Source organism: Crotalus tigris, unplaced genomic scaffold (genome assembly GCF_016545835.1).
Source record: "Crotalus tigris isolate CLP2741 ecotype Arizona unplaced genomic scaffold, ASM1654583v1 scf7180000018371.15429387391:27106975, whole genome shotgun sequence".
In the NCBI taxonomy this organism is placed as follows: Eukaryota; Metazoa; Chordata; class Lepidosauria; order Squamata; family Viperidae; genus Crotalus; species Crotalus tigris.
The window spans coordinates 22,058,277-22,085,633 of record NW_024096970.1 but is presented as its reverse complement, the minus strand read 5'-3'; the positions used below and the strand labels follow the sequence as shown (position 1 = coordinate 22,085,633).

At 35.6% G+C, this 27,357-nt stretch overlaps 1 protein-coding gene across 8 annotated transcripts in view; it reads left to right on the top strand.

Annotated features, from left to right (window-relative positions):
* The first annotated feature begins 5,265 nt into the window (after positions 1-5,265).
* MIA2 (MIA SH3 domain ER export factor 2) overlaps positions 5,266-27,357 on the top strand; it is a 49,629-nt gene continuing 27,537 nt past the window's right edge. For 2 of the 8 annotated variants that reach the window (XM_039351774.1, XM_039351773.1), the window contains exons 1-7: positions 5,266-5,505; positions 6,977-7,110; positions 10,247-10,333; positions 13,654-14,752; positions 15,998-18,658; positions 20,210-20,419; positions 20,531-20,625. In XM_039351774.1, coding sequence (XP_039207708.1) covers positions 5,391-5,505; positions 6,977-7,110; positions 10,247-10,333; positions 13,654-14,752; positions 15,998-18,658; positions 20,210-20,419; positions 20,531-20,625 — 4,401 coding nt within the window. In that variant the 5' untranslated portion in view covers positions 5,266-5,390. The other 6 variants (XM_039351775.1, XM_039351777.1, XM_039351782.1 and 3 more) reach the window with 6 other exon arrangements.

The following is a 27,357-nucleotide window of genomic DNA, read 5'->3' as shown; positions in this document are numbered from 1 at the left end:
TAGTTTAACTCTTGGGTGCCAAGATTCAGGATCACATATATGTTCCAATTCAGAAGATTTACTGCTCAAACCTATACACAAGAATCTGGTCAACCAACTGTAAATAGTTTGAAAACCCAAATGGAATTGTTACCTGCAATTTTAGGCTTCATTATTGGCATTTGAAAAGTCAACATTAGCACTTTTAACATGGCAGTCTAGGCATCTTTTTTAACTTCAGGGAAATATTTTTCTATTCTTAGCCAAGGCCATTTCTTCTAGTATATGAGATTTTGTTTTTTCAGCAAAAACACTATAGAACAGGGGTCCCCAGCCCCCAGTCTGTGGACCAGTACTGGGCTGCAGTATGCCAGCAACAGGGGTGCATAAACAAGCAAAGCTCTATCCACAAGATGCAGGCAGCACATAAAACTACGTACTCTCCGGTCCATAGAAAAATCTTCATGGAACTGTTCCTTGGTGCCCAAAAGGTTACGGATCTCTGCTATAGAAAATGTATTTTTTAGTCATTGAATACACGGGCAAGTTTCAGGAGAGATTCAAACTCAACTAAAAAAGGGAGTATGTAACTCATAAATCTGCCAGAGTAACAGAGTTGGAAGGGACCTTGGAGGTCTACTAGTCCAACCCCCTGCTCAAGCAGGAGACCCATTCTAGCTGTTAATCTCTTGTTAAAAATCTATACTGATGGAGCACCCGCAACTTCTTGAGGTAAACCATTCCATTAGTTAATTGTTCTGTCAGGAAATTTCTTCTTAGTTCTAGATTGGATCTCTTCTTGATAAGTTTTCACATACCAGTATCATTTCTTGCCCTACTGTCAGGTGCTTTGGAGATAGGTTGACCCCCTCTTCTCTGTGATAGCCCCTCAAGTACTGGAAGACTGCTATCATCTACCCCGGGGGTTCTCAACCTTGGCAACTTTAAGACTTGTGGACTTCAACTCCCAGCCCCCCCAATCATCTTTGTTGCTCTTCTCTATACTCTTAGAGTTTCAACATCTTTTTTGTATCATGGTGACCAAAACGACACAGTATTCCAAGTGTGGTCTTACCAAAGCAATGTAAAACAGTATTAACACTTCATGTGACCCTGATACTATACCTCTTTTGATTACTAGAAGCCTGTATGGATTTGTCAAATACAATTCACACCAGACAAACCTTATTGCGTTCATTGACAAAGACTAAATTACAGTAGTGGACCAGCAAAATGCTGTGGACATAGTGTAGACTTCATGAGGCATTTCAGAAAGTAGACTACAACCTATTTCTTGGTAAGAGAAAAATGTGGGATAGACAACATCACCACCAGATAGATTCATAACTGACTGACCAACCATACACAATGTGTAGTACGCAATGGAACTACATCTATATGGAAGAAAGCATGCAGTAGGTAACCCAAGGTTCTGACTTAGGCCCAGTACTCTTCAATATCTTCATAAACAATTTAGATGAGGGAATAGAAGGGGAACTCATCAAATTTTCAGATGACACCTATCTGGGAATAGACAACACTTTAAAAGATAGGCTCAAGATTTAGAAGGATTTAGATAGACTTGAACACTGGGTCCCATCCAACAAAATGCAATTCAATGATAAGCAAAGTAAGGTTTTACACATAGGTGGTAGATATGAACTAATAGTGTGCTAAGCCTCCCATATAAACAATATGTTTGATCACTTGTTTTCTGATGTATCACATATACTAAAGATATATGTCACTTGTTTCTATAAAAAGACTTCGCCCCGCCCCCAATAAATGTGTTTTGATTTGTCTGAATTATCATGATTCGTATTTCCAGATGGACAAAAAGGCCTTTTGCAAAGGTAAAAATGTCTCTCAAATTCAGGGATCAAGTTCTCAAAGCTTCATGCCACACTCTTGAGTATGGAGGCAACAATTCTCTTTACATCTTTTTGGATCTTTCTTCTGAGCTTTGTATCACCTCCAAATTCTGCAAGTATTGTCTGTATTCAGTCATCTAAATTATTGATAAAATGTTAAACAGCAGAGAGCCCAGGAGAGCACAGAGACACTTCACTCAAAATTTCCCTCTAAGTCTGAAATTGAACCATTAACTAGCACTTTTGGAGTACAACCAGGAGACTGTCAGTTCTAATCCCACCATAGACTCACTGGTGACGTTGGGTCAGTCACTCTCTCTCAGCCCAACTCACCTCACAGAGTTATGCGGAAAACAGGAGAAGGCGGGAGTATTAGGTATATTCACCACCTTGAGTTATCTATAAAAATAAAAGTTTGATAAAAACAAATAAAAATTACTATTTCAAGATGAGCATCCTGAAAGATGTAAAGATTTTGCTGAGGCCCGGATACATGATGTCTACAAAATGATCTATGAAGCTATTAACTTTATCAAAGAAGGAGATGAAAATTAGCCTGTTAAGATTTGTTTGAACCTGATACTTCAATATAATCTTCAGAGCTTTTGTTTCTTTCATTATTTGGGGAATCAGTATAGTGCCCTGCTATACAATCTCACTTGGAACTTCTGTATTGACTAATGAGAGGTCAGATTTAAATAGGAAAACAATGGAACCTTGGAGAAAGGCAATTGAGTACTATTGAAAGACAGTTGAAGAATAGACAGGAAGCAGATAAGGATGAAACAACAGGTCAGAATTTTGTTAAACTTTGTAACTGACCAGTAGGCTTCCTTAGATTGTTCCTTGCTGTTTTATTTGCAGTACAAATTATTTAATAAAAAAATAAAAACCAAGCAAATAAATTTTGAATACTATTTGAATTTTTGAATCACTGGTAACTGAATATTCCAGATGCATCTAAAAGCCTTCTTTCAAAATTTTATAATACTTTTATGCTCTGGGAAAAAGATTTGCGACTGGTGATAACCAAGATGGGAATAAAACATTGAAATGGAAAACTGGCATTTTATGTCTAAAGTGCAGATGATATTCTTCAATTATTTGATCAATTGAACTCTCTATAAATTAGCATGCATGAAGAAACAAAGTTTCTCTGTAACAGCTGCAGAGAAAGGGAGATATATTTTCATCTGTGGGGTTCATTCCACTGTGCCATTTTTGTCTTGTTTTTTTCAGATGTTGATAAATTCATATATTAAATATATTAAACAGTGCATACTTGCACTGTTAGATTAGGAACAATGAGGAAAAGTGCTTTTTTAATCTGTACTCTTGAGTGATTTTTTCTTCTTTTTATGTAATGTTGGGGGGGTGCTTTTTAATCTCATGAATCATTTTGGAATTGAACAGTCTAGAAATTTAACTAAAATAAAATCAAAATTCCTTGGTATCAATAGAGATATTATGTCTAAAGACTTGGCAGTATTTGGTTGTCAGCTGGATAAGCTGTGTGTAGATAGAAACGGAAAAAATAAAATAACTGTTTTAAAATGTTTAGTAACAGAATAACAGAGTTGGAAGGAACCTTGGAGATCTTCAAGCAGGAAACCCTATACCATTTCAGACAAATCGTTGTCCAATCTTTTCTTAAAAACCTCCGGTATATTGCAATCTTGTTCACATCAAGTTGAAGCCAAAGTATTTTTAAATATATGGTCTGATTTTATAATTTATTTCAATTGGGAAGTATGGCTGTCCTCTTATCAGTTAAAAATATATAGATGTGTCTGGGTAGGTTTATGTGCATATACATGCACATGCATGCTTAAGTCTTGGTAGTATTAACAGAGGGATAGAATCAAGATCACGTGAAGTTTTAATACCACTTTATAATGCCTTGGTAAGGCCACACTTGGAATACTGCATCCAGTTTTGGTCACCACGATGTAAAAAAGATGTTGAGACTCTAGAAAAAGTACAGAGAAAAGCAACAAAGATTATTAGGGGACTGGAGGCTAAAACATAAGGAACGGTTGCTGGAATTGGGTATGTCTAGTTTAATGAAGAGAAGGACGAGGGGTGACATGATAGTGTGGGAAGTCAGCCCCCCAGAGAAGGAAATATTAAAATGGCAGAAAAATATATTTTCTCAAAGGATCTTAAAGAGGCAGAAAAGCATGCCCAGTTTTTCTTAATAGCCCCAGGTCTCCCTCCCTCAAGCAGAAACCAGCTCTGTAGAAATGCAGATGATAATCTTGTCAGAAAGACTGGAGTCAGGAAACTGGGATTAGGAAGAAAGATCCCTAGAATCAACACCAAAAAAATCTAAGAGTCATCAGCCACAGCCACAGGGAAGCAGGATATAACCTTTGGGACATAATAGGATTAACCCACCACCATCAGAATACCAGAAAGGCACACTCAGATTCAGGTCAAAGTCCATGTCATAGGAACAACCCCAAACAAAAGGCTCCAGAGGGTATAAAAACCCACTCCCTACATGTGCTCACTCTCTTTTCTTCCAGAGCCATCTTTCTGTCTGGCTCACCTTCTTCCTAAAGCAGTCGCCATGTTGTTTATTCTCGGCTTGGACTGAACCATGATGAAGACTTTTCCTTCAACAACAGCAGTGTTCCAATATCTCAGGGGTTGCCACAAAGAAGAGGGGCTGTTCTCCAAAGCACCTGAGGGCAGGACAAGAAGCAATGGATGGAAATTAATCAAAGAGAGAAGCAACCTAGAACTAAGGAGAACTTTCTCTGACAGTTAGAACAATTAATCAGTGGAACAACCTGCCTCCAGAAGTTGTGAATGCTCCAACATTGGAAGTTTTTAAGAAGAGACTGGACAGCCATTTGTCTGAAATGGTATAGGGCTTCCTGCTTGAGCAGGGGGTTGGACTAGATGACCTCCAAGGTCCCTTCTAACATCATCATCATCATTATAATATAGCTAACAAACAAAAGAAACCACTCAGTAAACTGACTCCTGTACTAAATTGAAGCTACAGTCCTATTATTCATGCTTAATTGACAGAAATAACCACCAAACATGGAATAATGTCCAAGTGAATTTGCCCAGGTCCAGGATCAAACTCTAAAACAAACATATAAATTCAGCTATAGGGCTTGAAAGACAGAGATTCAAACAACTACAGAACTCAAGCGATTTTGAAAAAAATCACATATTAATCTTACTAGAAACATTTCTTCCTATAATGTACAAGTCACACAATTTGCATTTTCAGATTAGTATGCTGGTAAAGCAGAATTCTCTAATTAAAGTAACTTTTGGGAATAACTTTTTTGTTTTAAAACCTTAATCCATGTATTGAGCATGGTTAATTATTAAAGCAGGACAGCTGACTCAAAATAGTGTTGAAAGGGCATTTGTGGGAGCAGAGTCTAAAGAACAGAAGAAAATGAATTGACCAGTTCTTTTTATCTTTACAGCCTATTAACTAAAGGAATTGAAAAACTATTCTGCTCATGAGACTCTCATTTTTAAACATTCTTTCAGGAGTAATATTTTTTAAGAATGTTGAAAATTTTAGACATTAGTCTTATACTATTAATTATTTCATTGTCAACAAACACAAAGAGTACTAAAGTGCTTTCAGCACAGAAAAAGTGTGGAGATTCAGAATGCGAAAGTAAGTACAAAGATCTTTGCTTTAACCAAATCTATTCAACAGTGTATTAATATTGCAAAACTCTACCAATATATTTATTTGAAAAGTTTGGGAAGTTAATTTGAAAAGCTATAATTTGAAATTATAAGGAAAAGTGCTACCAATATGTCCACTTTATGAAAGATAAATTAATAATTTTCTAACGTGGATTTTTTAAAAAAGAGAAGTCATTTGCTGAGGCTATAAATAATGCAACTCTTTTTTCAAACTGTCGCATATCCTCATGGTTCTAGGAGAACTTGATGGGATTCCAAGAGAGACTAAAGGCAAAAGAAATAATTAGATTAGAAATCAATCTCAGCCAATTTTCTTTGCTTCATGATATGGAGCTCTGAAATTTTTTTAACAAGTTCCATAGCCTGAAAAATTAAGTGTTCAAAGATTTTAATTGATAAAATTCAATAGCAAATTGTTAACAGATCCTAGAAATAGAACCTCAGATTACAACAGCATTAATTGTGTATTTGTATCTACTAGCTATGAAGTTAATAATGTAATGTTTATATTTCTATTAATATTAATTATTGGTAAATTATAGAACATATAAGGAGAATATATTTGGCTAGCTTTCTTTTTTAGTATTTCAGTCAGAACATTATTAAAAAATCCTGCAACATTTTTATGCAAGTTACTTAATTTGCAAAAAGTAAACCCTATTAAATCAACTGTGCATATTTGGAAACACAGAAGATGTAAAAAGTCTATACAGAATTGTTAATGAATATAATCTGTACAACGCTGTCCTAAAATCAAAGGTGCTTCAACAAAGTATTGATTTAAGAATGTGCACATTTATGCAATCAGTATTGTTAAGTTTTTTATTTTCCCCTAAAAGATTTCAGTTTGTTTTTCAATTGAATTGTACAGTCTATATATTATATTAAAGGTGGAAAAAATTCTGAAATGATTTATCTTGGTTTGATTTTTTACAATTCAAAAACCTTGCATTTTAACAGGGGTGTATAGAATTTTTATATTCACTTCTGTATAATAAATGATAAAATAATTTTGGAAGGGTAAATTATCTTGTCAAATAATATCTACAGTCCTAATGGCAGAATAAATAGACTAATTATTAAGAAAAACTTACTCAGAAGTATTAAGAAAATGTATATAGCTGCCCAACTCATTCTAAGTGACTCTATGATTGTTTGCTTCTAGTAATAGGACAAGTGTGGATAATTTAAGATTAAAAGTTAAACCATTTTACATATTACATAAGGAGAACATGTTTGTGTTTCAGTGCACATGCAAACAGTATCTTAAGTAGCTGCATCTTTTTCCAAGATCACATAAATGCTTTGCGCAGTCCTGAGAAGAAACAGATCTAATTTAAAGAGTCGCCATATTGACTAGTGCATTATATTTTGTGTTTGTAAATAATGTGAGAAAAGTCTTTAAAATATCACCTCTATTTCCAATTTTTATCCAGCAACTATGAGCAGAGTATTAGCCATTAAAGACCACACTGGGCCTGACTGCCGCTACCTGAACTTCAAAAGTGGGGAAGAAATAATGGTATACTTCAAACTTTCCAGGGAAAGGGAAGATTTGTGGGCAGGAAGTGTAAGTATTAGGCAGCAATTTGCCTGAGAATGCCTATTTTTATTTATGACTACAACCTTAAGGGTTTTAAGAAAGTTAGGACATGGGGAGAGGGGAAGAATTGCCCCATCCTGCAGACAGGAGAGAAGGCTTTCCAATTTGAGTGAATATTTTAAATGGCTAGAATAGATGGAGCAATACTTTTCATTTAAAATTATAAACAAATCAATAATATATTTTTGGTCTTGCTGAATATTTCTATTTCCTGGGCAATTCACTTCAATAATAAAAACAATGAGGAAAGAATCAGATTGATGTAGGATATAGTTATAAAGTAGACCAGTGGTGGCAAACCTATGGCATGCATGCCAGAGGTGGCACTCGGAGCCCTCTCTATGGGCACACGTGCCGTTGCCCCACTCTCACCTCCTCCCACAACCCCCTCACCAGCAGCCCCCCTGGAGGAGAGTTGCCCTTGAGCGTGGCCCATACAGAGCAGCGCAGCCAAGGATATGGCATCCAGGCAGCGTAGACAAGACTCTGCCCTCACGCCCCATCCCGCACAGTTGATGCTGCAGGGTGTGGGCAGAGGGCGTGGCCACCATGGCGCTGCTGGGCTGCCTGAGTGATCTGCGGCGGGCCCTGGAGGCGGTGAGTGGCCCTGCAGGCAGACAGAGTGGGGGACAAGGTGGGGGCGGGGCAGGGCAGGGGTAGAGTGGGGGCCGGGCCAGTTTTTGGGCATTCGGTCTCTAAAAGGTTCGCCATCACTGAAATAGGCTGTCTCCTCGGGAATCTCAAAGACTTTAAAAGTCAGAGAAAACCCATGAACTAGCTAAAATTCATACTTCTTTCAGTCATAATTCTTATTCTAGATCACAAGTGTCAAATTCACCGTGTCACATGACATGTCGCAACGTACTGCAACTTTTTTTTTTGCATTGCCAGAGCTGGGGTGGGTGTGGCCTCCGTATGATGCAACTGGCCCACGGGCCAGCAATTTGACACCTGTTCTAGATTCAGTAACAGAAATCCCAGAATATTCTAGGTCTTAGACAAAATATACTTTGATGCAATGCTTTAAAAAAATATTGCTACAAACAGTTATTTGCATTCTAGGCAGCAAGCACACAAAACTTAATGTGTGCAACCAACTACTTAAAAAGTAATTGTGGTTCTCTTTGAAAGTTTTGTTTTTTTTTAATCATTGCATTTTGAGCTCAGTTCAAACAGAGGAGTCTCTGTCTAGGCAGAATGAAGGTTCTACCTGACTCAGTTCATACTCAATTGCCTACCATGAAAAGGCTTGTTTTTGAATTTATTGTTATTTCTTTAATTACCTGGTAGTGGGAGAAAGGCTACATTCTTGACTTGGGAGAAAAGACACTCTTACTGCTTGCCTTAGTAAGCTAAAAAAAAGAGTAGAGACTCCTTTTGATCTTTGCTTCTGGTAAATACCTGGGTACAATCATGCAGTTGTCTTGACAAAATAGTTTGCAATTGCTTTCTTCCAAATATTTTTTATGTTTCCATTTTATTCCTTGGTGGTTTCCATTGAAGTACTAACTAAGCCTAATTAGCTTCCAAATTTAGAGATCAGCCTGCCAACTTCTAAGATTCCCCTTTTTCCTTAATCTTTAAAGGCTTAGTTAATCTCTCTCTCTCTCTCTCTCTCTCTCTCTCTCTCTCTCTCTCTCTCTCTCTCTCACACACACACACACACACACACACACACACACACACACACATACACACACATCACCAATTATTAAGGCTGTCTCTACAGCTCTTCTCATAAAAGCTGAAACATTTAATGCCTCATTTATAATTCATTTGAAATGCTTTGGGGAAGATACTGGGTTTTGATTGTTTTTAATTTAAGCTTCAATCCTACACTTTTAGTAGCAATTAATCCTACTGATTATAGTGGATTTCTTCTAAGTAAAATTGTGTTGCTGAAGAAGTTAGATTTCTGGGATCTTTCCATGCAGACTGAGACAGAATTATTCTATTGGCATGTATGTACAGTACCTAACATTCTAATTGACTTACAGAAGCATCATAGAAGTATCTCTCTGTCAGGGGTATCCATTCTTTTTTGCAGGAGGATACATTCGGAAGTTTAAGATCATCGAACATTCCTTTTGCCTATGCACACAACTGCAGCTGGGCATCCTTTGGCTTATTGAAAGCCAGAGAAGATCTGATTTACCTGCTGTTCAGAATTCACAGGTTCTGATACTTTTATGAAAAGGAGGAAGGCAACATTGCATTATCACAACACAAACTCTTTTGTATATTTAACATTATGGTACATGTATAAATTAGAAGCTTATAGCTTTCATAATTTGCTCCTCTTCTGCAGATGCCTCTTGTTGCTTGTCACCTCTTAACCACAGAGGTTAATTCACATGGACTAACAGCATGCTAAAATTGGTACCCTCCAAATGTACAGGGAAGTTACTTCCATCTTGTCTAGCAATTATAACCAAAAGTAACATGATAGTCCAACAAACAGATGTAAGGATCTAATTGCTAAATATTAGATTAACAGGCTTAGCATTGTGTCATTTTGTCTCTTGATCTGGTGGATCAAAATATTTTTGTACTGCACAGATTTTAATATCTGCCTTAATAGTGTTAATGGTGATAGTTTTTGATATCTTATCGATATGGTGATTAGTATCTTTTTGAATGCTTTCAATTGACAGTGTTTCTGATAAAATACATTAGAGATAAAGAGTAGATCCTCACTATTAATCTATACAATTCTGGTTTTTTTTTTAGCCAGTAGTTCATATCCTAATTTCTCTTTAATTTAAACAGAATTGTTATGATAAAACATAACAATTGGTGGTATGATAAAACTATTTCCTTCTAAACTGAAACTGAGATCTATTGACATAATTTCAAGAAAAATTACTGATGATGAAATAGCATGACTACTCTTGATAATGTCCTATGGCATGTAAACTAAAAACAAATGTTTCTCTATTTAAAAAAAACAACAGAAGGGAGCAAATTTTCTGATGGAAAAAATAATTTTATTCACTAAATATAAGAGGAAAAAATTCTAGAGGTTCCTCTTATAATTTTTTTTCCACAAATATTTAAGTGGAAATCACGGTGTTCATAAATGCAATTTTCCCTTTTATTACAGAAAGGCAAAGAATTTGGTTATTTCCCAATGGATGCTGTCCAAACAGAAGAAGTATTTGTTACAAAAGAAATAGAAGTGCCCACAAAGGTAAATTAAAATGTTTCATGAACATCACAAATTCTCTAGCAGATTATTTCAAACAAAAACCCAAGAAGTTAATTTGGTGTATTGATCTGTTCATATAAATCATAGGTGTCCAACCTTTAGGCTTGCCTGGGCCACACTGACTGAAGAGGAAAACCATCACTTGACCCGATCTCCCTGGATAACTTTCATCCAAAGTCCCATTTTCCTCTTTTAGGGAAAGTGGTAAAAAAGGTGGTTGCTTCACAGCTCCAGGGCCTAGATGAAATGGATTTCCTGGGCACCTTTCAATCAGGATTCTGGCTTAGCTATGGGACAGAAACACTTTGGTTGCACTTATGGATGATCTCTGGCGAGAGTGGGATGGTGGTAGTGCAACCATTCTCTCTCTCTTTGATCTCTCAGCGTTCAATGCCATCAACCCTGGTATCCTTTTGGGTCAACTACATGAGTTGGGGCTGGGCAATACACTTTTGTGCTGGCTCAGTTCCTTTCTCCAAGGTCGGTCCCAATTGGTATTAATAGGGAATGAGGGATCCAGCCCACAATTGCTTGCTTGCAATGTCCTGCAAAACTCGATACTCTCTGCTCTTCTATTTAACTTCTATAAGAAGCCATTGGGTGAAATCATCTGTCACCATGGTTCTACATGAGGGTGAATGTTCATTCTCTGAGCTTGTGGGTTGGTTTCCGAAAGTTTCATTACCAAGCTAGGTAACATCTTCAGCAGAATTTAGGGGATGTCTGTGTCAGTGCTCTTCTGTTTATAAGGGCTTCAGGTGTGGGTGTGTCAAGTGAGGATCTTGTGAGGGGGTTTCTAAGGGGGTGAATTTTGATAATATTTTGTACAAAGAGTTACTTATTTGGTCAGGTACTGATTGGCAACTAAAGTCTTCAGACGTGCTAAGGCAAGAAAATATTTTACAATCATGGTTTCAATATTTGCAAATAGTGGAGAGGTGGACTTTAGATAAGAAAGTGGGAATTACTTTAGTAGATGAAAATTTGGTAATTCAGATTAAAGATCAGAAATACGCTCATATTAAAAGAACTTACAATGAGTTAATAAAATTGGATTCGGAAACAGAGTTAGTAAAAGATTGTACGATTAAATGGGCCCAGAATATTCAGGAACCGATTTCATTGGATTTATGGGAGGTAATTTGGATTAGAAATGTTAAATTTACGCAGGCTCAAAATTTGAGGGAAAATTTTTATAAAATGTTTTATAGATGGCATCTGGATCCTAAAAAGTTGTCTTGTATGTACCCGAACCTGCAACCTAAATGTTGGAGATGTGGTTGCTTGGATGCAACGTATTTTCATGTTTGGTGGACTTGTAAAAATATTAAAGCCTTTTGGATTATGATTTGGTGGAACATTCAAAAGGTTTTTAAAAGGAAGATTAAGTTTACTCCCCAGTTGTTTCTTTTGGGTATTTTTGTGGATTTTGATGCTAAAGAAACTATCTTAATGTTGAATTTAATAACAGCAGCAAGATTATTGGTGGGTCAATATTGGAAGAAGGATACTCTGCCTTCTTTAGAAGAATGGGTATTTAAGGTTTCTAATTTAGCAGAAATGGCTAAAATTTCTGCTTATTTAAAGGACCATCCACAAGAGAGATATGTTATTGTATGGAGAAGATGGATAGAATATGTTCAGAAGAAATATGGAACTACAAAGTTTCATTTATTTTATGAGTAATGGATTTGTTTATAAACTTATGATGTTAAAGTTTGAAGAGAGTTAAGGATTAGTATGATTTTGGTTATTGTATAATTAATAAACTTAAATAGATTGTTTAATATGTTTGTATAACCCTGTACTTGGCTCTGGGAAGTCGGGGGGAGGGGGGTGGGGGGAGAATGGGTTGAAGCTTAAAAGTAGCTAAGATAAGTAGAAATAGTTTTATTGTATATAATATTGATGTTTTAATTTGGAGAGAGGAATTGCTCGGGCATTTTCCCTGGACTGCATCCAGAGTGAGAAGATAGGAGGAAGGGGAGAAGTAAGTAGGAAGGTTGAGGAGAAGGAGGAGAGGGGGAGAGTGAGGAAGAAGAGGGAAAGAGGGAAGTAGGTTAGAGGGTGGATGCGGTTTGGGGGGAAATGGGTGAGCAATACCGAAAGTTGTGTGTATGAATTTATTTTACTCTTTATCTGAAGTATTTTTATGAATGTAATGCAATGCAAAATTGAAAATAATTTTTTTTTTACAAAAAAAAAAGTGAGGATCTTGTGATGTGTCAGGTGTGAGTCATCAGTGAGAGGCTTGTGATGGGTCTTGTGATGGGGAGGATATATCAGGTCAGGATCATTAGAAGATGAATTGGTGGGGGAGGGGCTTGTGTGGGTTGGTTGAGGGTCGGTGCTATCTCTGGTTGGCTGTGCAGTTGATTTGGATTCTGAGGGGTTCATAGGCTTGTTGTAGGTCAACGCATCTGTTGATGGAATTGCTTGTGGCGTGCCAGGCTTTGATGAACTCACAAACATGGCAGGTGGTAGTGTGATCAATGATTTTAGTGTTGCTCCAATCAAACTGGTATTGTTTGCTATCGGTGTGGGTAGAGATTAAGGATTTGGGAAGGTGGCATTTGACTGCCAATGTTCGTGGATCCTGATTTTTAACTGATATGATGTTTGTCACAACCAATTCTACATGGGACAAATATAACAAACATCATGTCAGTTAAGAGAGTTGTTATTTTTCTTCTTCATTGATACTGTACTAGACTAGGCTTTTATAAGTTTTTATAAGTTCAGGGAAATGACTGTGGATTGTGCTAGCTTCATTTCCTCTTCCACCAAACATCACCATCCACCTTAAGGAGGGATAGGGAGGAGGAGAAGGCAGGTTCTGACAGATGGTTAGACAATTATGTTTATTTGTCAAAACTTGCTCAGGTTTTACTGAAAGGTTTAGCATCAGTGTAATCAAAGGGAACCCATCAGCTAATAGCAAGGTTTTGTGTTGTTCCAAAATAACACTATTCTGGAAAGCAACATTATTCTAGAACAGCATTAAACTATTTCAAAAAATCTGAAAAATATTTAATAGCTCAAGCTGAAATTACTCATTGCAGTGACAGAGCTCCTTTCCACATCACTTTTTATCCTTTATTGATGATGATACAAAGTTATAGGACAAAATTCCATTTAATTGCTGCTATTTATATTTATGTATAATAATTATATACTACAGAGAGAGAGAGAGAAAGAGAGCTTTCAGATTTTTTTATGGGTGAGGAAAGCTAGGTAAATGATAAATGTTTTAAATAAGTAAAAAAATAATACATTCATGTTATGTGTACTTTAATTTTTAGGAAACTGATTTCCTTTGTCTTGATGGTGAGGAATATATTTTTGAAAATGAAGATAGCATATTTAATCGTCGTGCTAAAGAAAATGAACATGCATCTCTTTTCACTGATGGTGAAGACTCAGACTTTAACATGCCCGAGGATGAAATCATGAGGGTCCCAGATACTTCTATCCCAAAAGAATATAGCAGTCATAGCAAGACTGACCAAGATGAGTCTAACCAGCAAGAGGATCCAATCACCCAGGCTCTGAACCTGGTGCCAACTCAGTCAACTTGGACTGTTTCTGGTATCGCAGGTTGGCTTGGTTTGGGAAGAGAAGAAAATAAGGAGGCTTTTGGAAAATCCTCAGAGATTTCGGAACAAATTACATTTAGACATAGAAAAACAGCAATAGCTGACAATGCTGATTTTAAAAAACAATCCAAACAAAGTAAAATGGAGCCACATAGCTGGTTTCAGAACACTTTGACAGATTTGCTTCATTTTGGAAATGAAAAATCAGGACGTAATCTGCTGTACAAAGATAATGATCCAATTCTCCATAGCAGTTCCAACACTGCTTCTAATACTGGTCACCATGGCAGAAGTGCAGCTTCTGAAGCAAGAACAGAAAAACCGAATGACAATGAACTGTCTGAATCAAACTGGTTTGATCTGAAGTTAAATGACATTTTAACTTTTGGGTATGCTCATAAAAACAAAGAACAGCTTGCAAATGGAGAAGAAGGTCAAAATAAAGACCCACTGCCTCCTAACATACAATCGGTCTCAGTGGAGGATGGTTTGAGAGAAACAGCAGTAGAGCAAATGCTCTATGAAGAACAAGGCACATATGTTAAAAAGAACATAGAGCAAACGACTGAATCGGTAGTAGATGAAGAGAAAGAAAAATATCATGAAGAAATTACCAGCCCAGATATTACAGATACTGACTTTCCTCTAGGAAATGAACATCCTGATTTCATGAATGCAGAAGCTGCTTCTTTTTCCACTGAATTTGCTGAAAATCTAAAATCTTCCAATACAGAACAAGATTCAGTATCAGGGAACCAAATCATTGAAAATACTCCGGAGTCAGAAAGAATAAAAAGCCAGTCAGGTTTGTATGAAAGCGTATATAATAATATAACTGAAGTTAATAAGGTTACATCAGTTAATTGGCTAGGGCATGAGTCTCCAGCTATTCAGAGCTCAGTTGTAGATCAGCTTCAATCTTCTCACAGTATAGATAATTTTATTCCAATAGATACTCAAATTACAGGAGAAGAAAATCAAAAAGGCTCTTAAAAGCTCTAGTTTTTCTACTCCATTAGCTCTTTTACAAATATACTAGATTTTCAATGTATTAGAGCTAAAGAAAATGCAGACACTTTGGAGATAGATCAATAAATCTAATGAGTACAACTGACAACCTAAAAGTAGTGAAGCAAAATTTTGTATAGATAAAGAAAATAAAAAGTAGTTCTTACTAAATCAGAATATTATCGAAATGTAATTAGAAAACACAGAATATACTGATACTTTTCAGGAAAACATTCTCTTGTCTTCTTTAGCAGCAAAAGCTAGTAAAATATAGAAACCACTGAAAGTGGTTGAATTAATAGGTTAATAAAACACACTTTCTGTTAGAGAATTCTAAGTTAAAATACTGTTTTTCCTATCAATATATACAAATAACTAATTATAAAAAGGGTCAGGATCAGAAGAGTTTGAAAATATAGGAACACTTTAATACTGAAAATAAGATTATTCACATTCTAGAATTCAAGAAACAGTTTCATCTAGAGGTAGAAAATGTAACTAATTCACCACCAAGCAACAAGCTATGAAACAAACAAACAAACAACAACAAAAAAAAAAACGTTGGGAAAATAGCTGGACCAGATAAAATAAGGACAAGTAGAAAATTCACTTTTGTAGGTGTCAAAAAACATCTGTAGAAAGAAGGTCTAAAAGTATGCAAGAAAAAAATTTAAATTAGTCTGGAAATGCATGAGAAATTGTTTTTCAAAGAGCTGGATGACCCTTAAGGAATTTTTCACAGTTCAAGGATATTCCAGATGACAATGAAATATCTATTATTGTTTTAGACAGTGGGAAATCAGCTATAATAGAGAAGAAATAAGACTTATAATAGAAAAGTGTGGAATAAAAGAGAGAAATAGAGAGCAAAAAGCCAAAAATACTAATGAAGAATATTGTAATGAAGATTTTAATGAAAACTACTCCAATGATGTTGCAAATATTAAAGCAAGTTATGTTAATAATGAAAAAGAAAAGCAAGGTGTTACTGAGGATGCAAGGAAGTTAGCTCAGTCTCCATTTTCTATTTGTTTTTCTCCAGATTCAGACATACATTCTGAAGTACAGTACAGTGAAGCTGAAGAGCTCCAGTGCATTTCTTCTTTTAACTACTATAAAGATCTCTTTAGTTTTCAGAACTTTCCAGGCAAAACCAAAAATTCTTTACAAGAAATTAAAAGAACCCAGGTGGAAAATAGCCAATCTAAAAATAGTGTTGAATCACTACAAGAGAACAAAAAAATAAAAAACATGTTATATCAGAAAACAGCAAAGGAAGCAAATCTGAAGGAATATATTTTCAACAAAGATATTTTTTTATTTTCATCAATAATGCAAAACAATGCAGACAGTGCAAATGTAACTAAATATGCTAGGTTATTATCAGAAACAATTTTTCCTCCATCTGAAAAACATTTTTCAGAATGTGTAGTAGAACGTTTATTCCAGGATCAAATAACATGTAATAAAAACAAGCCATATAAAACCTTAGAATTACAACTCAGTCTGCAAAGATCAACAAAACAGTATAAATCTGTGAAGAGAGTTTCCTTATCTAGAAAACAATATATAAACAAAATTAAACATTTAAACCTAAAAGGTTTGGATGAAAGTATATCTGTCATACACTATACTGATGTTATGAAGGAAACTGATATTTCAGATCCGTTGATTTGTTTGTATTCAGAAAAATATACAAACAATGATACAGAAGAAGATGTTACAGATTCTTATAAAAAAAAGGAATTTGTTGAAGTGAAGAATGTAGCAAGCATGTTATCTGGTACTGTGAACATTTTTTCCATAAGTTATAATAAAGACTATCAATGGAACAAAAGTATAACTAAGGAAAGTATGATTCAGTTTTCTCAAAAAAGAGGAAAAGTACAAATTCATGTTTCAAAACAAATTTTGCAATTGACTGTTGACAGTCAACAAGATAGCACAAAGATGCGAACAACTGAAAAATATCCAAATAAATTAAAGCAGCAAGGGCTATCTCCAGTCGCTGCAGGTCAAGAATCGCTTCAATGTGAAAAAGAATTTTATGGACATGTCAAACATAATTTGAATTTTGTCACACACAATGTGCCAAAGGAATACTTTCAGGATCCACAAATGCAGATAGGTGAAAGAAGCAATGAAGTAAACAGTTCAGAAACAATGGAAGAATATTCTGATAGTGCTCAAAGTTGTGATATTTCTTCAGTAGCAGAAACTATTGAAAATTATGCTCTCCAAGAACAAACTATCTCACATTATCCTGATTTTCATGCTTTTTCTAAGAAAAATATGTATTTACCATACATGCATGAAAGTCTAATATATTCAAAAGAAGATAAAAAAGAATTAAAAAGTGAACAAAAGGTTTTAGTTTCTCATGTTGATCAATCAGATAGCAAGAAAAGCATTATAACAAGTACAAGGCCTGATATAAAGCATATAAATCAGATAGAATATACCACAAAAACGTATTTAACACCTAATTTAGAAGAAAAGGAGTTTAAAATTTTAGCTCAACATAAACAAAAAGATGGCATTTTAAATACTGGAGATACCGAACCGGAATTTCATCAAGAAATAGTACCACTAATGTTATCTGTAGTAGCATCTCAGAAGAAAACTAAATGCAGTTTAATCACGGACTATAATAATTTACTTCTTAAAAAGCATGGACTAGCAGACACTTTTGCCAGTGAAGATCTAGTGCAACATTTAGACATTCAGAAGGAAGGTTCCAAATCAGGTCTTAGGATTAATCCTAGCAAATTTTCCTCAGATGAGATCCCCCATCATCTTGAGTCTATAAATCATATTATAGATCGCACCCCTATGTGCATGAAAGGTAGTTTAGGTGTTAATCCTGATAATGAAATATTTACACAAGACAAAACAGTTTGTTTTAAAAACTTACACCATGTAGATAAACTATTTATTTATGGGCATGAAAAAGTTAAGCCAGAAAAGAGCCAGGAATATGAGAAAAGTGAGAAAAACATAGCACATATGAACAAAAATGGGAGAAGTTTTAATATAGGGCAAAGTGTTATAAACAATATTTTTGATAAAACTTCATATTATTTTGGAAAGATATTTCAAAAAATTAATGATAATGATTATTTCACAAAACATGAAACTAATAAAAATATTAAAACAGAGAGACATAAGGCTAAACATGCCCATGACCAAACAAAATATGAATGTCAGGATGTGAATGCTTTTTGTTATTTTAATAATAAAGTAATCAAATGGAAAAAAACTGTTAGTGCAGATTCAGAAAATGATAACAGAAACACTGACAGATTCCCAATTCTGGAAACACAGTCTGTTTTCCAGAATGCAATTCAAAATGGTAAATTGATAACTAATGCAGACTTAGATTGGAAAGGTGCCTGTTCCTCCAGAAGTGTCCAGGAATTTAATTTAAAGCTAGTTGAGGAATCAAAAAAGATTATTCAAGGAAACATTTGCGTAGATGAATTGCAGCACCTACAGCAAGAATTTGAGAAGCTTCAGTACAACACCTCCATTTCTCCATTTGAAGAAATTTACAAGAAAAGGAAACAAGCAACAGCTTTGGTGGAGCATAAACATAAATTAAATATTGGGCATGAGAAGTGTATGAAGACCAAAATGCATTTATTGCCAGAAGTTCAAAATCTTATGTGGGACATCAGAAACAACTGTGGAAGCCAAAAGACAGGTACTAGGACACTGTTTTGGTAATAAAAGTAGATAAATCAAAAATTCCTGAAAATTTTTGCTTTTAAATAAAGCAAAGAGCCTATGTGGTGGGGTTTTTTAGGCAGAATACGACAAAAAATTGATGGTTCTTTTACACTGACAGAACTTCAAGATAATATCCTATCCTAAGTGTAGTTTTATTTTGAATGAAGCAACGTGATTTAAAATAAAAAACAAAGGGATGTTTTTAATCATTAGAAAAAGTGCAATATTTCCACAAAATAAGTAGATGTATTATTTATACATGACTTGGACTATTAAATGCATTGTAACTCTTAAACGTTTGGATTTTAACTGATTGAATATATTAGAAAAAAACACTACACTTAATTCTTCTGCATCAGTTTGGAAATCAGGACTCTAATATATTTCCTGTCATCGTAATGAACAGAAGATAATAAGTTTTCCAAATATGAACAATTCAAGTGGAATGCTTTAGATTCTAGAATCATTCCCATAAGTCTGAAAATCCTTATTTTAATTTTCTTTATTTCTTTTTTAATAAGGCGTATTTTATATTCATAAGTATGATAAATAATAGTTATTGTTTTACTCAACATATTTTCCTGATTTTTAGGACCTTCTAAATATCTTGACAGTGATAGTGGCCTGGACTCTAACAATTACAGTATTAGGGATATTTTGCTTATATGGATTTTATATCTCTTTCTTATTCCTTAGTCCCCAAGGACCTTCCCTCAAAAATCAGTTCTGATTCTGGGGGATCCTTGGGAATCATGTCATTATTATATGTGCTTGTTGTTCATTACTGAGGAAACTTGGGTCGAAACATGGTGCTCTAAATATTGTTAAATAAATACAAAATAAACCCAAATGTAATTTGCTTGTGCTGGATTGAGCATAACATGTGGATCTAGTCATTTTGTTTGTAAATGATGAATCTTAACATATTGAGCCAGCCCAAGCCCAACTACATATTGAGCAAGCCCAAATATATTCTAATTAAACAAACAGTTTCATAGCATGAATTGTGAATCCAAATTCATGGCAAACTTAATTAACCAAAATTATTTCTACCACAATATCGGAATAAAAAAAAATGGAAAGGACTACCTAATCTATCCCATGCTTGTTAATTCCAACTTCCTCCCGCCCAAGGTTCAAAGATACCTGTAAGTGTGTGTGTATGGTTACAATTTACTTAGCTGTTGAAGTTTAAATGGTTATCTAATACTTTACAGCACATTCAATAAATATTCAATCAGAAATTCCTCAGTACCCAAGTAAATGAATAGAGGACTGCTGCTTTCATATATAATTTTATTTATATAGTTTTCTAACTTATTTGTCACCCATCTCACCTTGAGATGACGCTGGATGGCAAATTTTAGCAATTTAGCATCAATTTTAATAATAACATTCTATTTTTCTAAATTATTTTCTTGTTAGCTTTCAGCCAGAAAATTATGGAAGAGGAAACCCCAGATTTTTTCAAGATAATGATGCAGAATACAACCAGCTAAAATGTATAATATGTAATTCTTTGCAGATAATGGAAGATTACCTGGCAATGGTCTCAAAGAAAAAACTCCTTTGAATTCAAATAAGGAACCTAAGAATGATCAGTATTCTGAAAAAACCCCACCTCCCACAAATACTAAGAAAAAGCCAAATGCTTCAGGAAAAAGTTATCTAAATCAACAGGATGTCAAAGAAGTACAAGAGAACAATCTAATGAATCAAAGTTGTATCATTAATGGTAAGCAAACCTAATCTAAATATTAAAAGACCAGATTTTAAAGAATATTTCATCTGTAAAGAAGATAATCGTTAAAAACTGTTTTTTTTCTTTTTCTTGTACATGAAACAGAAAATGAATGGCCACTCCAGATAACCCCAGATCTGAACAAACTCTGTGCCATTATAACTTCTATTTTTTCATCTATGATATCGATAGGTAAAAAGGTATGTTTCTTTAATATGAGCCTACTTTCTCATGCTAATCATAAAAAAAATAGTATGGCTACCATGTCTAGGATGGAAAAATCTGGACAAATAGAGATCAGCAAAGAGACACATAATGTTCTTGCTCTCTATTGTTCTCTAATGTTTATCAAGATTTTTGCAATCCATGTACGGCAGTTTTAAAAAAATATTTTTTCAGCATTTAAAGTGTTGCCTTTTAAGCTTATATTTTTCAAGATAGGTTAAAGGTAGATGTAGTTTGTCTTATGGACCTGAACTACAATTCAAATTATAATTAACATATTCCACTTTAACTAAATTAAACGTAAATAATTTATGTTGAACAGCTTTTAGTGTTTGGTATCACAAAGCAAGTATTATTAAGGTGACCAACTGTCCTCCTTTAGGAAGGACAGTCCTCCTTTTGTAAGTTCTGTCCTCCCTTGAAAAGTGTCCTCCTACATGTCCTCCTTTTCGATATTTGGAATGCTCAGAATTGTGTTCTGGCACCTTTTTTTGATGTTTTTTTTTTTTCAACTTTTGCATGAGCTGTGCTACTCCTACTATTGGCTTTTGAAAGCCAGTAGGAATTGCTGCTGAGCATGCCAAAACACCAGGCTGGCAAACTTTGCACATGCAAGTTGTCTGTATTATTGTTGCAATGAATAAAATGTTTCTTTTATTTACAATATTTTTTTCTTCAATTTATTTGTGTCCTCCTTTTCATTGTAAAAAAGTTGGTCACCTTAGTATTATGACCCAGGTCGCCTAGGCAGAGGCAGGCTTTGATAGAGTCTTTTATTGCTCTGTTAAATTCCACAACAAAAAGTCCTACAACTGCCGGGTAAGGCTTTCATACTTTCATACTTCCTGAAAGCAGACACCTCAGTCCCACAAACAAAAGCCAGCAAGCAAAAAATAAACCCATTCACAAAAGCAGAGAGGAAGTCCAAAAAGAAAGTGCAAGCTCATGGGTCAAGGGCCATAGGCAAGTGGCAAGTCCACAAGGCAAAAGGCAAATCCACCAGGCAAAGGAATAAGGCAGAGGCAGAAACACGAGTCAAGGCTTGAATTTTTCCAAAGCCAGGGGAGTGTATTGTTCCCGACAATCTCCCATAGCTTCTGCTTAAGTCAATTCATGCCAGGTGTTCCTTGTGAGGAGGAGGGGGTAACCTTTTCCCCAGCAGCCTTGCAGACCTTTTTTGAGCTTGCCTCCCTGTGCCCTTAGATCGAGTGGGGGAGGCAGCTGTTCCTCATCAGAGGGGATCTGCTGCCTCTCAGCACTACTGCCTGTCTGCAGCTGATCCTCCCCATATCTGTGAGGGCAGGCAGCTCTCCATCCAGTAGCAACCACCTTTCCCAATGCCTGAGGGGCCTTGGACAGCATCGTCCTCAGCCCCCTGGCCTCTCCAAACATTAGACGGTCCCAGTTCCAATTCCTCCTCCTCTTCCGAACTGGGAACCATTGGGGCCATGACAGCAAGATTAGTCAGACACCTTTCTTCTGGTATCCAAAAGCAGAGGAACCTCATTTTACACTGCATTTGTACTCCAATTTTTCCCATTCACATCCATGTCAAACAGGAACAAAAAGAATGGGGGGAAATTAGGGTAATTTAAAAGGACTGTGCAAGAATAACATAGCTTAGCAATTATGGAGAAGGGACAGACCAGGAAGTGGGAATTCCTGACATTGGTAATACCAGCGCTCAAATTACAGCTGCAAAATTAAATTCCCAGCAGTTCCTTTTTTCCACAACAAAATCAGAAAAATTATTCAGCGTTGATGATGTTTTATGATCACATGGGCACAGAGCTGTGTATAATGCGACATAAATACCTTGTTTGAAAGTCCCAAATTTTATTAAAAATATTGTCAGGATCAAATTAAAAAATTAGTACTATCCATAGCCTGCCCAAACTCCTTGGGATAAGATGACAAGGGAATACACAAAATTATAATAATTATAATTTCAATGTACTTTGCAAAATGTATGAATTTAAATTGCCTGATGGGAATTAAAGGACTCAAAATTCTGGCAGGGAAAACAGTTTTCCCTACACAGCCTCACTCCATGCTTCTTAAATAGCCCTAAAGTAGAAGTAAAATTCAAATCCAGTGGATCTTTTCCAGTAAGTTTTCAATAAGTATGCTTAGGAATGAAACCTGCAAATTTGGCATTGTAATACTTTAGCAATCATGTAAAAAGGAATAGTTATGAACTAGCGTTGCCATGTAAGGGGGATATATGCATTATTATTGCAGATCAACTTTTCTATTTCAAGAATTGTCAATCTGATCATCTGTTTTTTTCCAATACGGTCCTAAGTCTAAATGTTTTACTTGCAGGTTGGGGGAGGGTAGAACAGTACTACGAAACGTCTCTGCTATTAAAATATTTGCTATAAATATATAATTCTATATTTTCCAATTATAGTATAGTATAGTATAGTATAGTATATAAACTAAAAGATTGTTCGTCATAAACTTCCCTTTTGCACTCCCTTGCATGAAAAGCATTAAAATCAGGGGAGAATCTCCTGTCCATTTGGAAGCTATTACTGAGATCTTATCATCTGAATTATGAGCTTCTAAAAAATTAGAAACAATTTAATGCTTTTATAACATCGTATAGAGCTACACTTCCCATTCTACAAATGGGAAAAGAGGTATGTGATACAGTTAAACTTTATAAGGGAAGATGAGATTTTGATTTTTTTTATCTAAAAGATACCAACCTGTTGGACTGCCACAGTCACTATATACGTTTTACTGTTTTTTATCTTTTTTCAATTTGTGAGTGGCGGGAGGTTGCTTCAGTTAATTTTTCTATTATATCTATCCTATAATGTTAGAGTATGAAGTGTTGGTTTCTTTTTGGGGTATGAAAACAAATTTATGTATAGACAAACACACTATACATAAATCTGTGACTAACATGTTGTAATTCATGCTATGCATCTCAGTCCCCTTTTAACATCTATTCACTAATAATTTCCTACCTTTTAACATCTCTTGCTCTCTCCTCTTCTCCTTTGTTCAATGAGCAAGATCAGCAATGTGAACCTTATGTATAGTTTGCTTTGTAGGTATCATATCATCGAAAACAGTCGTCTTTAATTTCCTTCTAGGCAACTTTAGAAAGGATGTTTTTATTTAGTGATGTTCCTTTACAGTATCTCTTGTATCAGGCAAAACGCCTTCACTTCTCTTAGGCTTTTTTTTTATTAGAAGTTAATTGTATGCTTTAGCATTTTACTTTTGCATCCCTATTGTCTACCCTGGTATTTACATATTGCATATTAATTCATTTTAAATTTTAAATGTTATTTTACAACATGTAAGCCTCTATTCTGGAGGGTACTGTGTCAGATCTGTGTAATCTGTTCTGGAGAGTAATATACCAAATTTAAAAACAATTAAACTATTTGAATAAAATTCTATGTACCATTCAGAACACCAGATCAAATTCTTACTGCCCTGTCCATGTATGCTTGTGGGCAAAAATGACATAAACCTAGGACCTCAGTTTATTCAGAATGGGAGATGTGTGTATTTAGAAGTAAAATGCCGTATCTGAGATATAATCTCCTTAGAGGAATGAATGACATTGAGGCAAGAACTTGTTATACAAGTTTAATGTTCTATCTGAACCTGTTATTATGCTTGGTTTCTTGCTTTATATTTAAATACCATTGATTAGTAATTAATCATAAGGATAAAAAGCAGAGACACGTTTCAAATATTGATATTGATCTTATAAAGTACGTAGCATAAAATTATTTTTTGCCAAATGCAAAACATTCCCTTCCATGCAAACAAAACATATCCCAGCAGTGGATGCTGTGTATAAAGCAACAACTATAGAACTATATATAGCAGTGTTATATTGTAACTATCCTCAACCTGTATTTCAAAGTCAGAATATTTACTTGCTGGACATACTGTTTCACGTCTGAATTCATCTTATTGATGGTGGCTTTAACTTTTTGGTCCCTAGCCCTTTTTGTTAAAAGTTTACTCCTTCATTCAGGTTTTTATGCTAAGGCGGCATGATTATGTTAGCAAAGCATTAAAGAAAATGGTGTATTTAAAGATATCATCTTACCTCATGCAAAGAGCTTATGCCTTCCAACTCTTCAGATTTAAATGGAAGTATCTGATCTAAAGACATGTTGACATTCTCTGTCATAACTGATTAAAAGATCTTCACTATTTTATAGCATAAGCATTCTTATATTTTTTATTAAACTTCAAAGATGTTACAATTAACAATTGTTCTAAAAATCATTTGAGATATACTGTATATAAATTATTTTATGGTGTTATAGCATATTATGTAACTACAAATAATATTTCCAAAACTATATAATTTCCAGAAAGAACCCAATCTATTAACTATATGATAAAGTGATTTTAGACAACAGAATAAAATACATTATTGCCTTGCAAGGACATGTCAAGGAATGTTCGAAGTCTGTCTTAGCACATAATTTCTCAATCTTGCCAACTTTAAGAAGTTTGAACTTCAACTCCCAGAATTCCCAAGTCAATATGCTGACTAGAGATATTCTGAGTTTTGAGCTCCACAGTTCTTAAATTTATCATGGTTGAGAAACACTGCCTTAGCAGATACAGCATATGAGAGTGCCTAGCGTCAGTCCCTATCTTCGTTTATTGGCCGAGTACTGCATTGTCTTCATGGTATCATGCGTATGAATGCTAGAATCAATATGCATCCATGTCGAGTCACGGATAACAGAGCTTCAACTCGAATAACTCACGAGATTCCCCATAAAAAAAAATAGGGCTGCGTTTTATCAGAGGCAAGGGAATGCGAATTTATGCTATCTTCTGAACAAGTACGATACTTTCAATATTAATCTGCGTCAGGTAGTAAAGGTTAGTCCTTCGGAGAAGGAAATATACCGAAGGATTATAAATACCACCTTCTGGGCCAGTCTGGTACTTCACCCTCTCCTCCGTACTACTTCTTTGGGGGTAATTATTTTGTTCACAAGTTGGGGATTGCTTTGCTGGTCTTCTCCCTTTCCAACGGACATGGTTTCTTCCTCTCCCCGGCGCTGCCAATGGTACATTCTGATAGACGTCCGAGACAGGAAGAGGCGGCGCTGGCAGCGCTATCTGGGCTTCTTTGGTAGAATCGCAGCTGATGCAGTAAGATGGCAGCGTCTTTTAATGTCGCCGTTCCTGGGGGCAGTCCGGAGGGTGCTCTCGCCGGGATTTTCGGGCTGGGTTTGAGGGACTGCGTTCAGCACTACTATGGGTTGGCCTTGAAAAGTGCTTGGAGCGTGAGTGTGGGGACAGATGGGGCCGCTTGTGAAGCAATCTGGAACGAGGGTCGATCGGCCCTTGGCCGAAGCTAACCTCCCGAGTTCCCTGGGGTTTGGCGTAACTTCTAGCAGACGCGTAATTTCTAGGAGCAGGAGTACGCAAAGATATGTGGCTGTGTGCTGCAGCTTTCAACATCGCGCAGCCCCAGTTCCTCATATGAGACGATGGCCGTTGTTCTGCAAGGATAAGGAAATTTCCCCATATTCTGCTGTTGCTGCTCCTGGTTTCTGTGATAAAGACCAGATTCAAATGAAGCCTCCGAAACTAGGGTAAAATATCCCTGGTGTCTTAAGCCCTATTCTTTTAACAGTTGTACGAGGCAATAATTCGGATGAAACTTTCGCATCACTAAAGCTTGGTGTTAGGAATTGTAGATAAAGGCACATTATTCTTGCTAGAAAAATAGAAAACTTCAGCCTCTGAAATTCTTTGCAGGTCTATAGAATTGCTCCTGCCTTTTGTTTAGGTATACATACCGTATTACCAACACCCAATAATTTACGGAGGCTGATGGCTTTTGAAAATTAATGATGAGAACAGAAGTCCGGAATACCTGGAGGACATCAGGTTAAGACAATGCTGGGCATGATTTATAACTGAAACAGGCATTATAAATCAGACCTTTGCACAAATGTTGTTGATGAAACTTGAATGTTTGAACTGTGTTGAGAATAGATAACGAGGTCCAGGTTCAAGGCATTGTTATTTGAGATATCATTTTTTTCTAACCAGCCAGAGTAATTGAGCAGAGTGGTCATGCTTCAGATTCCTTTAGTGAAACAACATCATTTATCAAGACCTAGGGCAGTGTGTCTTCTCTGTTGCAGTAGATGCCCTCTGGAGTGACATCCTCATGCTCCATGGCTCCCACTCTATAGTTTTCTGGAGGTTGTTAAAACTGTGGTCTCTGGCTTGGGCTAGCATGGATATCAAACTTTTGCTAGTTTTAACTGCTCTGGGATTTGTTTAACCATTGCATTATTCCAGATTGCATGGATGGTTTTTTTTTGTTTTGTAAACTACTCAGTGTTTTGTGAACAATTTCCAAGTCTCCAAATTGAATAAAGATTTGTCTTTCAATTTACTGCAGTTTTGTGTTGAGGTCACATGAGGTGGGGATTATAATGTACTGTACTTGGCATAAAATCTACTGCAGGAATTACTGTGTAGCTAATAAAACATTAATTAGCTGTACCTGTAAAATCAGGATTTATACATGTGCATTCTGATTATGTATATAAAACAAGGAAACCACACCTGTCACTTTTGTTGATGATCAGTGGCAGGATCTGAATGGAGACATAGTGGTTCTTTTGCTCCTACTGGATTTGTTACTAGGGTTCAATACCATTAATTGCAGTATCCTTCTGGACTGC